This window comes from Prosopis cineraria, unplaced genomic scaffold, assembly GCF_029017545.1.
Source record: "Prosopis cineraria cultivar Desert tree isolate PC_DT_omini unplaced genomic scaffold, ASM2901754v1 PC12, whole genome shotgun sequence".
In the NCBI taxonomy this organism is placed as follows: Eukaryota; Viridiplantae; Streptophyta; class Magnoliopsida; order Fabales; family Fabaceae; genus Prosopis; species Prosopis cineraria.
In genome coordinates this window covers 37186290-37199804 of record NW_026555343.1, presented here as the reverse complement: position 1 = coordinate 37199804, position 13515 = coordinate 37186290, and the positions used below count along the sequence as shown (strand labels likewise).

At 36.0% G+C, this 13515-nt stretch overlaps 3 protein-coding genes across 4 annotated transcripts; all 3 read left to right on the top strand.

The window, feature by feature from the left end:
* The first annotated feature begins 272 nt into the window (after positions 1-272).
* On the top strand, positions 273-5368 carry LOC129288594 (uncharacterized). Of its 2 annotated transcripts, none has more exons than XM_054925242.1 (9): positions 273-631; positions 849-1484; positions 1598-1686; positions 2241-2594; positions 2864-3166; positions 3271-3516; positions 3614-3835; positions 4006-4582; positions 4976-5368. In XM_054925242.1, the coding sequence occupies exons 1-9, from the start codon at positions 484-486 to the stop codon at positions 5194-5196; spliced, it is 2796 nt and encodes a 931-aa protein (XP_054781217.1). In that variant the 5' UTR covers positions 273-483; the 3' UTR covers positions 5197-5368. The 2 variants fall into 2 exon arrangements, with proteins under 2 accessions (XP_054781217.1, XP_054781218.1); XM_054925243.1 differs by having other exon boundaries at positions 508-631; positions 835-1484.
* A 595-nt stretch (positions 5369-5963) lies between these two features.
* On the top strand, positions 5964-7130 carry LOC129288596 (uncharacterized). The gene has a single exon (XM_054925245.1). The coding sequence runs from the start codon at positions 6462-6464 to the stop codon at positions 6906-6908; it is 447 nt and encodes a 148-aa protein (XP_054781220.1). The 5' UTR covers positions 5964-6461; the 3' UTR covers positions 6909-7130.
* Positions 7131-10320: 3190 nt separating this feature from the next.
* Positions 10321-12511, top strand: LOC129288595 (uncharacterized). Its single transcript, XM_054925244.1, has one exon. The coding sequence runs from the start codon at positions 10450-10452 to the stop codon at positions 11101-11103; it is 654 nt and encodes a 217-aa protein (XP_054781219.1). The 5' UTR covers positions 10321-10449; the 3' UTR covers positions 11104-12511.
* Positions 12512-13515: the final 1004 nt, after the last annotated feature.

The following is a 13515-nucleotide window of genomic DNA, read 5'->3' as shown; positions in this document are numbered from 1 at the left end:
GATACAAAAATCTAATGCTAACGCTCTAAATTATAAATGATGTCCTAAAATTTATTCAAGTTGCACCCTAATTTATTATTATTATTATTATTATTATTATTATACTCAATCAGAATCATCATATTTTTATTCATTTCATCGCAAATTCGTATTCAATAGAAATTTAATTTAATTTAATATAATTGTAGTAGTGACTTGGCTTAAGAAATTAATGCATTGTAGTTCCTGATTTGAGATTATTACAAATCCAAGCAGCCAAACATGGCCTCTACATCTGGATGATTTCACTTTCCCGCCCTGATCTGGCGGGAAGTGTCATTCGCTCATTTCGCTCCGTCGTTGATGCGGCCACAAACGGAGTAAAAAAAAAAAAAAATGGCGACAGGATAACCATCAAAGATCAAAGAGCTCACAGAACAGTCCTAGCTCTTTGCGAGCAGAGTCTCATAGCTTCATTTCAAGCAAACGTGAAGCTGAAAGGAAATGGATGCCAGTGAAGGAAGTAAACGTGACTGTGACTCAAAATTCCCTGCCTTTCCCTTCAAACCCTACTCCATCCAGATCGACTTCATGAACGCCCTCTATCACTCTCTTGACCAAGGTGGCGTTTCCATGCTGGAAAGTCCTACCGGTATATATCTCCTATCATAATTTCATTTGAATTTTTTTGGGTGAAAATAATTTCGTTATTGTTATTTCATTCGGCTTGCTGGAAATTACAGTAATATTGTGTATTCTTATGGTTTTACCTGCATTGTTAGATTCGGTCAAGCAAACCCATCTTGGTCTTTTTAGTCGTCGTGTAAATTCGTAATACTTGTTTAATTTGAGTAGTTTCAATGGAATAGGTACTGGGAAGACTATGAGCGTTATTTGCAGCGCTTTGCAATGGGTGCTTGATCGTAGGCAACAGCAGAAATCAGCAGAAGCAGGACGGGATTGTGGTAAAAATGAGGAAAATCATGGTGGGGGTTCAGATGATGAACCTGATTGGATGAGAGATTTTGCTGTGGACAACGAAAAGCAAGTCCAATCTGAAAGAATAAGCAAGAAGAAGTATGGATCTAGATTAGGTATGCCTGGTAAGAAGAATAACAGGGAAATTTGCAAAGATTTTCAGGTTATAGGCGAAGATTCTCCTCCTGAAAAGGGGTATGAGAATTTGCGTGAGAAAATTGATAAAGTGGATGTGGATGTTATTGATGAGGAATTCTTACTCGAGGAATATGAAAGTGAAGATGAAGAAGCTCTGGATAATGTAGCGTCAAAGAGGAAGGCTTCTAAAAGTGGTTTTACTTCATCCAGTGAAGAGGATAAATCTGATGATGATGATGAGGAGGAGGAGGAGAAATTGAAGGTTTATTTCTGTAGCCGGACTCATTCACAGCTATCACAGTTCATAAAGGAATTAAGGAGAACAGTCTTTGCTGATGAGATGGACGTTGTTTGTTTGGGCTCCAGGAAAAATCTTTGCATCAACGAAGGTCTGAAATTTTCTTCTTACACATAAGCTGGTTTATTTTCTTTTTTGGGTAAAGCTGCATTAGCTAATTGAAGTTTATAGATTTTTAATAATTCTCTTGCTACATGTTTCCAGAAGTACTAAAACTTGGGAACTCTACACGCATAAATGAGCGATGCTTGGAACTCCAGAAGAAAAAGAAAAATGAACCAGCAAAAATTAAGGTACATGGGCTTAAGTTGTTATGGCTATTTCTTTGAAAAATGCTATGTACAACTTAAAGAGTTGAGAAAAGTTATCGTTGTTTTTTTAATTCTAGTGGTTGTTCAATCTTATACAAGAATTGCTAAATGCTTTTGAATGAATCATCTTAGTTAAGGATGATTCAGATTCCATGCAAAATTATAGAATATTATGTTTTTATGGATGCATAATTTTTCCATTTCCAGGAAAATAAATCCTAGTTCACAACTTTGTTGAACGAGGAGTAATGGAGTATATGATTCGGTGAACCTAGAATAATCAAGGCTTCTATTCATTTAACATGTCTATCTGCTTGGTCAAACATCAAAATACCAAGAAAAGGGTATATTGGATAATTGATGAAAAATCCACCATTCCTATGTTAGTTAAAGCTTGCGTGCTGAATGTTTTAACTTTGCGGCAAACTACCCTACTTACTAGCAAGTCGGCACAAGCACTTTTGCAAGTATATAAATAACAGTGATTATAGAGACTACTGTGGCTTCCAACGAATAATGATGGCTCTGATTTTCAGAACTTAAGGGCATGTACAGGAGCACGGAGAACAAAGGCATTGTCTGGTTGCCCAATGCTTAGAAAGCAAAGGCTACAAAGAGAATTCAGGGATGAGGTCTCTCAGAGAGGGGCCTTGGATATTGAAGATCTTGCTAACTTGGGAAGAAATTTGGGAACTTGTCCTTATTATGGTTCTAGAAGCTTGGTTTTGAGTGCTGATCTTGTGGTTCTACCATATCAGTCTCTGCTGTCAAAATCATCTCGTGAAGCACTTGGTCTGAACTTGAAATCCAATGTTATCATTATAGATGAAGCTCATAATTTAGCTGATTCACTCATTAGGATGTATGACTCCAGAATTACTTTAGCGCAGGTATGTTAGCCATTACCTACCTAGATTGAAGCATGGTAAGCATCTGTCTTTTAAGAGCAAGTTTAATCTTCGTGTTTGAATTTGCATATGCCATTATTAGATGCGTTACATTGGTGTGCACGCTTTCAATCAATGGGATATTAATGTTTTGAAGACAATCAATGGGCATTTAGTGTAAATTTATTGGTGGACCTCACTTAGATCAAATTCTTCTTCAGTAAACATCTATACTTTGAATATGCGGTTTGATTATTCTCTTTTTTCTTCAGCTAGAAAATGTGCATTCCCATTTGGAGAGATACTTTGGGAGATTCCGTAATCTTCTGGGACCTGGTAACAGGAGATATATTCAAACTATAATGGTCCTCACTCGAGCTTTCCTGCGAGTGCTGACCAATGGGAAGGATGCAAATCTCATAAATTCTTGCCCTGATATAGAAAAGGCTTTTCAGGAAAGTAGGGCCTCTGAATTTACCATGTCCGTCAATGATTTTGTCTTTGAACTAAATATAGACAACGTCAACTTGATTAAGATGGTGAAGTATATCAAGGAAAGCAAAATCATGCACAAGGTGAATCTTGCTGCCGAACACTTGTATCATCTTCTAAGTTCCTATGGTGCCTCTGGATTTGCTGTTTTTGTCATTTTAGTGTCAAAATGAAATTTATTTTCCAGGTTTCTAGTTACGGAGAAAAGGCAGCCAACTTGCAGAAGATATCAGTAATCACTAAACTTGGAGAACATTATGAAGAGGGAAGCACTGAGTCTGCGTTCCAGGCATTATCTGACATATTGCTATCATTGACAAATAATAACAATGATGGAAGGATTATCATTTCCAGGCCTAGAACGATGAGCCCTAGGAAACAAGGAGGATATATTAAATATGTTATGCTCAGTGGAGAAAAGATATTTTCTGAGGTTTGCCAGATGCCGTTGTCTTAATGAACTCTGAGCTGAGGTTTCCTGTCTCAATAGATAATATAACTAAGGTAAATAACCCTTACACTTTCTCTAGATTGCAGGCCAAGCACATGCTGTTCTATTGGTAGGGGGAACTCTACAACCTATTGAAGAAACACGAGAGCGACTCTTTCCGTGGTTACCATTAGACCAGTTTCATTTCTTTTCGTGTGGTCATATTGTCCCTCCGCAGAGTATTATGCCAATTGCAGTTTCCCGTGGCCCTGCTGGTCGCTCCTTTGATTTTAGCTACAGCGCAAGGAGCTCACATGATACTGTGAGTATAAGGCAGTCCTGATCAGCCGATGTTTTGTTTTAATGTGCGAGTTTTATTTCATGGTTGTGATAATTTGAAAGCAACTGGCTAATGAATTATGTTCTAAATGAGATGGCATTCTGTATTTTACTTTCTGAAATATTGATCATGATGAATTCTGCGCTTCACAGATGCAGGAGCTAGGTCTTCTTCTCTGTAATTTGGTGACCATAGTTCCTGAAGGAATTGTTGTTTTCTTCTCTTCTTTTGATTACGAAGCCAAAGTCTATGAAGCTTGGGAATCTTCTGGCATCCTGGAGAGAATTACTAGGAGGAAGCGTATATTTAGAGAGCCTAGAAATAATACAGATATTGAATCTGTTCTGAAAGAATATAAAGAAACAGTTTACCCATCATCGAGTATAATAAATTCAAATGGAAACCCAGCATTTCAGGGTGGTGCAGTCCTCCTAGCTGTTGTTGGTGGAAAGATATCTGAAGGAATTAACTTAAGTGATGGGATGGGCCGGTGCATAGTCATGGTTGGACTGCCATATCCTAGTCCTTCTGACATTGAGTTGCTAGAGAGGATAAAGCATATTGAAGGCTTTCGAAATTCAAACCCCATGGAAACTTCCACATTTTCTTCCAGTTATAATGTTTACAGTGGAGATGTACAAGGTGGCTTTGATATCTTAAGAAGTTGCAGTCACAGGGGAAAGGAGTACTATGAGAATCTCTGCATGAAAGCTGTAAATCAATCAATAGGTACGTGCTTGCTTTCACATCTTAAAGACCTAACATGCTCGATGGCGCAATGGATTGGGATTCAATGAGTGATCTAAATTTAGTCACTTAATGAATATCTTAATTACAACTATTGGATATTAACACTCAAAAATTATCGAGACAATTTTCTTTCAAAAATTCAAAACTACCCTTGTGATCATGACTCTCCTCACCTGTGCCACCTCTAAAAAATTGAGATTTGGCTCTTTATGAGTATTATATCATAAAATCTCTCACAGATTGATGGTTGTTACGGTGTCACGTGAGACATTTATTAAGTGAGTGGATTTAGATTACTCATTGGAACCAAGTCCTGGTAAAACTGGGAAATCTTTCAGCAACTGAGATCTGTATGTATGTTGTTTTATATAGGTAGAGCAATCCGTCACATTAATGACTACGCAGCAATTTTGTTGGTGGACACAAGGTATGCATCTGATTCCTCAAAAAGGAGCTTTTCTCATCCAGTGAACAAGCTCCCACGGTGGATAAAAGATCGATTGGTTTCGTCTACCACTAACTACGGTGAAGTCCACAGGTTATTGCATCAGTTTTTCAAATTTAACAGAAAGGTTTGTCACGCGGATGTATAGGGAGGGCTTACCAAGCCCAAGACAGAGAGTTCAGTATTTATACTCACACCAGCAGATCCCAAGCAAAATGAAATTTGATTCAAAATGAAATGTAATTATTTTAAATAATCAATGTTAACTCATTCTCATGAAGCAAAAATATCATGACGGGTGAAGAACATTCAGATATCAATTGTGTTCCTTTATACGGTGGTGATACTTCATGTCTCTGATGGCATGTTGGAAAATACATTCAATGAAATCAAAATCATGTTTGTGAAGAGTCAGACCACTCAAGCGCGTCCTCAAACAAGCACTTAAAACTTTTTTTTTTTGGGTGAAAAACAAGCACTTTGCTTTACAAGCATAATATGGTTGATTGTTGCTCTTCATATTACAATTTAAACTATCAACACATTTTTGTTTGTGGTTGGTCAAAAAAAAAAACATTTTTGTTTGTGCGTCTGTTTAATGGGAAAATTGTAAGCACCTCAATGCCAGTAATGTTTTATTATTGTTATTTTTTTTTAGTCCTCTAACCTGATGATGTGTCAAAAATATAAAAAAGCAAAAATAGATGATAAGTTAATTATTGAAGTTTTTAATTATTTCGAAACAAATTGCTGCATTTGAAGGTTTAAATTTGAAATTTCTGATTAAAGTAGTATAACTCTCTTACCTATTAAATCAAACATCCCTTGATTTCATCCCTGCTTTCATGAAGCCTAAGTTTTAGATAGAACCCTCTTCAAATTCTCCTAGCATTCATTGAAAATAGAGTCTGCCGGAGTCATTCTAGCTTCGGCAATATCTACAACATACTCGCTGGTCTATGCACCTCCATGTGTTGTTGGATTACGCAAATTATTATAATTACGTGTTAATTATTTTTTCCAAAGGATTTGATATCTGAATTAAATAGTTATAGTTTAAACTGTATATTAAACTATTGTCATCAACAAACTCTTCGGTCGATTGGCAACCCAATCATGTTTTCTCATGCTTTATTACGATCTGCTAAACGATTAATGGAGGAATATTTGGAAGCTCAGTGACAGACTGACAGTGAAGGATGTTCAGAAATGGCTTGTGGTCTTGGATAATTGTGAAGATGTGAAGATAGTTCCAGAATTAGGGTAAGATTAAGTACGCAAAAGAACCTGTAACGAAGGAATCCGATTGAGCAGATATTCCCCAATTTTCCATATCTATCTATCCATAAACCATAGCAACCAAAACCGTTCTTCTTCTTCTCTCCTATCTCGGAATCGCATCTTTTCCTTCCAATGGAGAACACAACGTGGACGCAGAGACTTCACGCCCTAACTCACATCCTCACGAGCCCCACGGCCACACCGACCCTACACTCTCAATTCTTCCTCTCCGGCCAAATTCCATGTTACCTGAATTGGGATTACCCTCCAATTCTTTGCCCTAAACCCTCGATCCTTACCAGATGGAGTCTCTCTCTTTTCCTTCGAAGGATCTTTAGATTGGGGCCTCCGAAGACCTCGTGGCGGTGCAAGTGCCCGTTTCAGCAACCTCCTCCATTGGTGCTGGCCAAAGGATTGGAGGAAGCGCAGTGGGGAGAGCAAGAGAGGCGGGAATACGTCAGGAAGAGACTCGCCAGGAAGCGCCTTGTCAGAAATGTTAACCCTGTGATTCCGGTTCTGCTACCTAATCTCTTCTTGCTGTCACTTCTTCTTTGGGATCCATTTCGTTCTTCAAATTAACCACCAATTTCTTCCTGATACTAGATTGAATGCTCTGAGCAAAGTGAAATATGAGTTGTATTCATTAATTAATAGCGATACAATCTGTATTCTTAATTGAGTAGAGTAATTCATATGTAGATTATGAATGCTAGAATTCAAATTTTGCAAGTTTTATTGGAATTCACTGTCTGTGGTCTCACACATGTAATCATAAAATGCTGCGAAGCCGCATTTATAGCATTCATGCTTTTGATACCATATGTCCTTTCACTGATTCTTGAAGTCAAGTTGGGGGGATTAGTAATGGTCGAAGTTGTTTCCAAAGAAATCAAGGCAGGTAAGAAAAGAACTTTTATTGAGCTGACAAGCCAAGAATTGAACAACTCTAGACTTCTGGGCAATGTTTATTCTTGTTCATCTTAAGGGCCCACGTGGCGTGGCAGTTGTATATTTTTCTTCTAGATGCAGGTTGGCTTATTGATCATCACACATGGCTTGTTTGGAGCAGCAGACTTCATGATTTATGGATTGTGGATGCAGCATAAACCCATTGAATTCCTGTTCTTTGACGTGAGAACTGATAAGTATATCCTTCTAGATGCAGATTAATTGAACTAGATGCCCCGTATTTTTGGGAATTGGAAAAAAAAAAAAATGCTGTTCACGGGCATGTCAGAACTTCTAAATACACCATAGCAGCCAACTGATCTTGAGGGGCATGTTTGAAAATAGATTGCCCTATATGAACATTTCAATGTTAAATAGAATTTTAATGCTGTGCACTGTTTGGGTGTATCTCAGACCATTGATTTATATATGAGCAAATGACATGATTATTGAGTATAATTAAAGACCACAATTTTTTTAAAATACTGAAAATCATTAAAATTGGGTACTGAAAAGATCAAACATGATTATGGAAAAAATTAACTCAACTTTTTCTTTTTCATTTTTAACTTTTTCAAAATTTAAGATCCTTAATTTAAATTAATACCTATACCTATAGTGTCCTTAAATGTAATTTATCCTTTATATTTTGTGTAGGTGTCTTGATCTTCTCAACATTGACTTATTTGATCCTGCAAATTGACAAACATGGGACTTTCAAAAAGTGACAAATTACAATTGTCAATAACATTAATATTTGAAAAACCAATACAAATAAATAGAACATTAATATTTGAAAACGATCTAAACACCTGCTTGTGTTTGATTCCGCCTCCAACTCTCTCATCATGTTAGTTTAGTTTGTAGCACTTTGGACCAGCCTCTCTCCCATATGCAAGACTTGATTGGTTTGATAGTCTTTTCAGCTGTTAAATTAAAAAGCTTGAATTATGTAATTTACGTATGGTCCTAACACTAAGATAGTGAAAGTCGGGGAAGCTAATTAATGATTATGGGTTTTTCGTTTGTTCGCTCTAATAATTGGTTTGCCTTCTTTTCATAATCACTAGCTATAAGTTTAATGGTTTTTTTTTTTTTTGAATGGAAACTGAAATACAATACTAAACAAAGGAAGCAAAATAAATCAAGAAACAAAAAACCTAAAAAGCCTAACCTCTTTCATAATATTTAGTTTAGTTTAAACAATGCAAATGCTCTCTCTCTCATTAATCATTGAATATTTTTATAATGTTATTGAATTATTTTTGGATGAAAATATAAATTATTGTTAATTAATCTATATATATTTTTTAAAAATGGTTAACATATTGATTTTCTAAAATTTTTCACATCTTTCTTATAGTATCTGTAAGTAAAATAAATATAATATTCGACTTATTCAAAACACCTTTAGTAATAACTTAATGAAATATAAGAAAATAAAAATATAATTAAAATATATATAAAATTTAACCAATGTTTTATATTTTTGGACTGAGTTTCTAGAAAAAGCTATATATTATTGTCGGGAATGAGTATCTCAAATATTAGATTACCAAATCTCATAAGCCGTCATTTTTCTTACATAACTTAAACTTTTGACTTAGTTTCATGTAATTAATTGCACATTCATTTACTTTGAATTAGATATATGGAAAATGTTTTTATGCTAGACTTCTGTTTGTAAGCCTTTATTTATTACATACTAACTTAATGAGTTCAATGTATCTACATTAACACTATTATGTACATTTTTCGAAATCAAAGTATCTTAATGAATGTATATTATACATGTGAATGTACTTGCACTCAATAACTTGAATTTATGAAAGAAAAAAAAATAGTCAAAACTCTTGATATTTGATTGATTCATGAATGTAATAATTAGGTTCTTTGAATTTTAAGAGTCAAGAGGTCTCATGGGTGGAACTAGAATATAATATGTATATATTCATGAATTTTATAGTGTCAAATATAAGTCATCTTGTAAGAGTTCCTGGATCATTAATTGTTTTTATTTTAAATACTATTCTTCTCAATTAAATTTATGGTATTTTGTAGTGGCAAAGACTCAAAGATGGTAACCAGTACAATGTCTGAATAATTTTAAATAACCAATACAACCGTGTAGTACATTGATAATGATTACAATGGTGCTAGGAATTATTAGTTTTCTGATTTCTCTTCTATTTTATATTTTATATTTTTTAAAAACTCAACAACTATGAGCGAGCTACACTCTTGCACTAAAAGTTAGTAGTCGCTTTAAATTGATAATTTAGAGCAGAGGTGGTTGAAGGACTTTAATTACTGGCAAGTAATGGATAGCGACTACACGCTGCACAATACAGGAATTGATATACTCCTCCCGCATCTTGCTGTCCAATTACTTCTCATTCCCAACATTACTACACTAAGGGGACCATTCTCTTCTTTTTTAGAAATAAATGTTGCTTTCTTCCCAAGTGAATGTAATTTACTGCATAAACTCATTCTGACATTAATGGAGTATCTTCTGTCAATCCTTCCAAGTGACCCAGAGAGACATTATGCCTAAAAACCGTATCTGAATATAATTACTGATGAGTACAGATCAACAATGAATTGGTATAATCATATAAGATAAAAGATCGTAATGGGGTGTTTGATTTGATTTATGTATCTATTAGGATTCAAATTTAGCAAAACAGAAGGATCTTTAGCTTTTCATTTTAATCATTGCCTCTGCACTTTCATCTGCAATTAGTCAAAACATATCGGTATTTGTGATAATTACAAAGCAAAGTCCTCAAAGTTATGATCTTTAACCATCTTTAGTCCAAAGAGGAACAACCTCCGATTAAGATATGGGACCCCAAAGTACTTTTTGCCGAGATCTGGCAATTATCATATGATCATATGTCCACCCCAGAAAGACGGGGAGTTTGAAAGGGGCAGAGACAGCATGGGATGCCGTGGACAAAAAGATGGAGATAAATAAAAAAAAAAATGTTATGACCCCTTTATTATATAGTACATGTTTTCTTATTTTATTTTTATTGCATTTGTCCTTGGTAAGTTTAAGACAAAATTTGAGAATACACGAGCTATAAAAGATTTAAGCTGTGTCAGCTCTCAAAGGAAGAGCCACCTAGTGAAAGCTTTTGCCTGTTTACAGTAGAACCAACCACAAATGCTGCTTAGAGAAACCATTGACAAGACCAAGGTTTTATTTCACAAAACCTTCAGAAATGTGAAGTCCTTCTTGTGTGGAGGGTACCAGAGACTACCCACATCTCTTTCCTTCAACCCTTTCACTTGCAGCAGCGGCTATGGAAGAAACTACACTAGAGACCAATTCTACAATGAGTTCTACGATCATTTGCAGTCAGATCTAAGTATAATCAAGAGGGTTAATAGTGATGTCTTATCTGGGTCCAAAGAGCCACCAGAAGTGGAAGATGCTTCTTGTACTGGAAGCTTCATGAAATTTTCCAAGCAAAGAGAGCAAACGAGCACACATGAAGGCAGAGCGAAACACAAGATAAAAGGAACCTATCAAGTTGGGAAGAAGAAGGAAAATTTAAGTCATCATCAACACAAGAAGAATGGAGGAGCTCATGTCTTGGCACAGAAGATGAAGGAATTGGAGATGATGGATGCAGGTGATGTTGAGCAAGTTCTAGACATAGAGGAGGCACTCCACTATTATTCTCGTCTCACGAGTCCTGTTTACTTAGACATTGTGGATAAGTTTTTTGTGGACATGCACTCAGAGTTCTCCGCTTCACAGCCCCCTGTCAGTATCAAACCCTCCAAGGGAAGGCGTCGGTCGATCAGGTTGTAGATTTAGTTCACCAAATTGCAAAGAAAGTTCAGGTGTATACGGAATCTTTTTGATCTGTTTCTCTGATTTGTGCTTCTTATTCTTCTTTTCCAAGTGTTCTGCGTGGTTGACAGGTTTGCTTTCAGTTCTGGCTATATACAGATTTTTTCTCTCTTGTGTCGGTTGACTGCATGCTTGAATCCATCTTGTCCATCCAACTACAATAAAATATTCATATAAGCATATGGTATCAGTTTTTCCCTCGGATGATTGGGTCTTAATGGACTTCATTTCTTGGTAAACATTAAGGTATCTGAATCTTAAAAACTGATACCATTTGACCAATCAGACCATTAACCCAATTCCCAGAGCCTTCCTCTGAATTTAGATCTAGAGCATATCCCTGTTTATAACTATAGAAATGTGCATTAGGTGCAATTCTTTTTTTTTTTTTTTATATCATAAACCATATGATCTCTGAAGCCAATAACTCCAACTAATTCCAATTGAGTTGGGTCGGGACTCATTTGGGCAAAAGCTCTACTACCAAATGCTGTATTTTTAGGACTCAATTGAAATTTTTGATTAAGTTGGTACGACTCCCTTACTAGTTGAATTTTAAAACTTCTTTTGTGGATTGTTTAGATGAGATTTGGACAATCTAGACTTTTTTTAATCAGATTTGAGTAACTTTTTATGTTGAATGATTCAAAATATAAACTAGTATCAATCTTATACCTACCAATTCATGAAAAAAAATTAATATTTCTTTAAAAATGCAAAAATAATATAATGGGATCCGGACCATCCAAATTTCATGTAGATGATACAGATAAGATGTGCGCATGCCAAATTCAAACGCATCTTCCCCTGCCATTAATTGCCAATCAGCATAGAGCATTTCTCTTGTGCCATAAATTAGTAGTATTGTGTACCAAAATCTGACCCAAGGTGCTCAAAGTCCACAGCTATTCCTAGGCTTTAGTGCTTTTGATGCTGTAGAGGGTGAGACATTTGTGCTATCTCATTTGATCTTGAGAGTTACAGAAATTCAGTATCTAGAGATGGGTCAGGATCATTAGTTCCAGCAAAAATGGAGAAAACGGAGAATTTGCAATGTTGTGGATCAAAAGAAAGGACAGATTTCAAGACATCATTGATGCAAGAAAATGGAGGATTTGCTGGGGGAAAATCTACAGAGGCGGAATCTGGAGAAAATATCCTATCTCCGTCTTGCGTGACAAATAACTTTTTATGGTAAACTAAACCAAGAGGGAGAGGAAAGAGGCATTACAAGTGGGGTGTTTCAATAATTGGATTTGACAGCGACATTCTCAAAGAGAGAGGAAAAAACTTGATTAATAGACTCCACTTTTGTTGTTACATATCATGTATACTTCATGCACTTTTCTTTTTCAATATATCTTTCAAATTGACACTGTCATATTTTTAAAAATTTCAATAAGTTTTGAGAAGCTCACTTTACATAAGCTAAGTATAACTTAGGTATTGTTTTACCACAGAGACTCTTTAGTAGCCTTGAAGAGAGAATAAAAAGGAAAGAGGACTGGCAGTTAATTTAAGAGAGTGACTGTTTCTCTTTCACTAAGTCATGGTGCAGTGAAGGAAGCTCATATGCTGCAATGTCAGAGAATCAGAACGGTCTCTTCTTCCAGCAAGTAGCAAATAGAATGAGCCACCAGCGTGAAATACACAGTTCTAAATATAGAACTGAACAGAAAGATATAAACAGAGCGTAAACAAACAACATTACCAAAACCACATAATCTCTTGCAGCTAGTATAGCAGCAAAAGAAATAACCTTAAAGTGTCACCTAGAGGAGGTGAATAGGTGATTTGTAAAAATAATGACAATCAAGAACAATTTGAACCTTAAGTATCAGCTAGCTGAAAATGAAGAATATCAGTAATAGCAATAACGTAAGAGATAGAGGGATGGTAATGTATTCGAATGAACGGGAAGAAGAAACGTCGTCGTCTTGCTTCACAGATACTGACGCTGGGAGATTCAGAACCGCATCTAAAGGAACCGAAGTGGGCGGAAAAGAGAGGAACGATAGCGTGGGTTGTTGTTAATGTGACGAACAAGGCATAATTGAAGCATCGTGAAGCTCATCTTTGGCATAAGGATTAAAGTTGGCGTCTTTTCGGCTTTTTTGTTTCTGGCTCGGGGTTTCTTGGGTATAGATTTTCTGGAACCCAGGGTTCGACTCTGAACGAAGGAGACTGTTGAAGGAGCTGGATGAACAAGGAACAAGAAAATGGCGGGAAAGGAAGCAAATGAAAAGACATTTGTGCCCTTCATTATTTCGCAACTTCGTTGGTCTGTCTGGGACTCTTGGCCAGGTGAGCGAGGAACGTTCTTCTCATGCATATGCCGAAGATAGTTTTTAGAAAAAAAATTTTACCCAC

Bases quoted from the DNA above. Each gene is read 5' to 3' on its own strand.
- LOC129288594 (XM_054925242.1), top strand. From the start codon at position 484: ATGGATGCCAGTGAAGGAAGTAAACGTGACTGTGACTCAAAATTCCCT. The intron at 1,485-1,597 runs GTCTGAAATTTT...ACATGTTTCCAG, and splicing joins AAATCTTTGCATCAACGAAG to AAGTACTAAAACTTGGGAAC. The intron at 3,517-3,613 runs GTTTGCCAGATG...CACTTTCTCTAG, and splicing joins GAGAAAAGATATTTTCTGAG to ATTGCAGGCCAAGCACATGC.
- LOC129288596 (XM_054925245.1), top strand. From the start codon at position 6,462: ATGGAGAACACAACGTGGACGCAGAGACTTCACGCCCTAACTCACATC.
- LOC129288595 (XM_054925244.1), top strand. From the start codon at position 10,450: ATGCTGCTTAGAGAAACCATTGACAAGACCAAGGTTTTATTTCACAAA.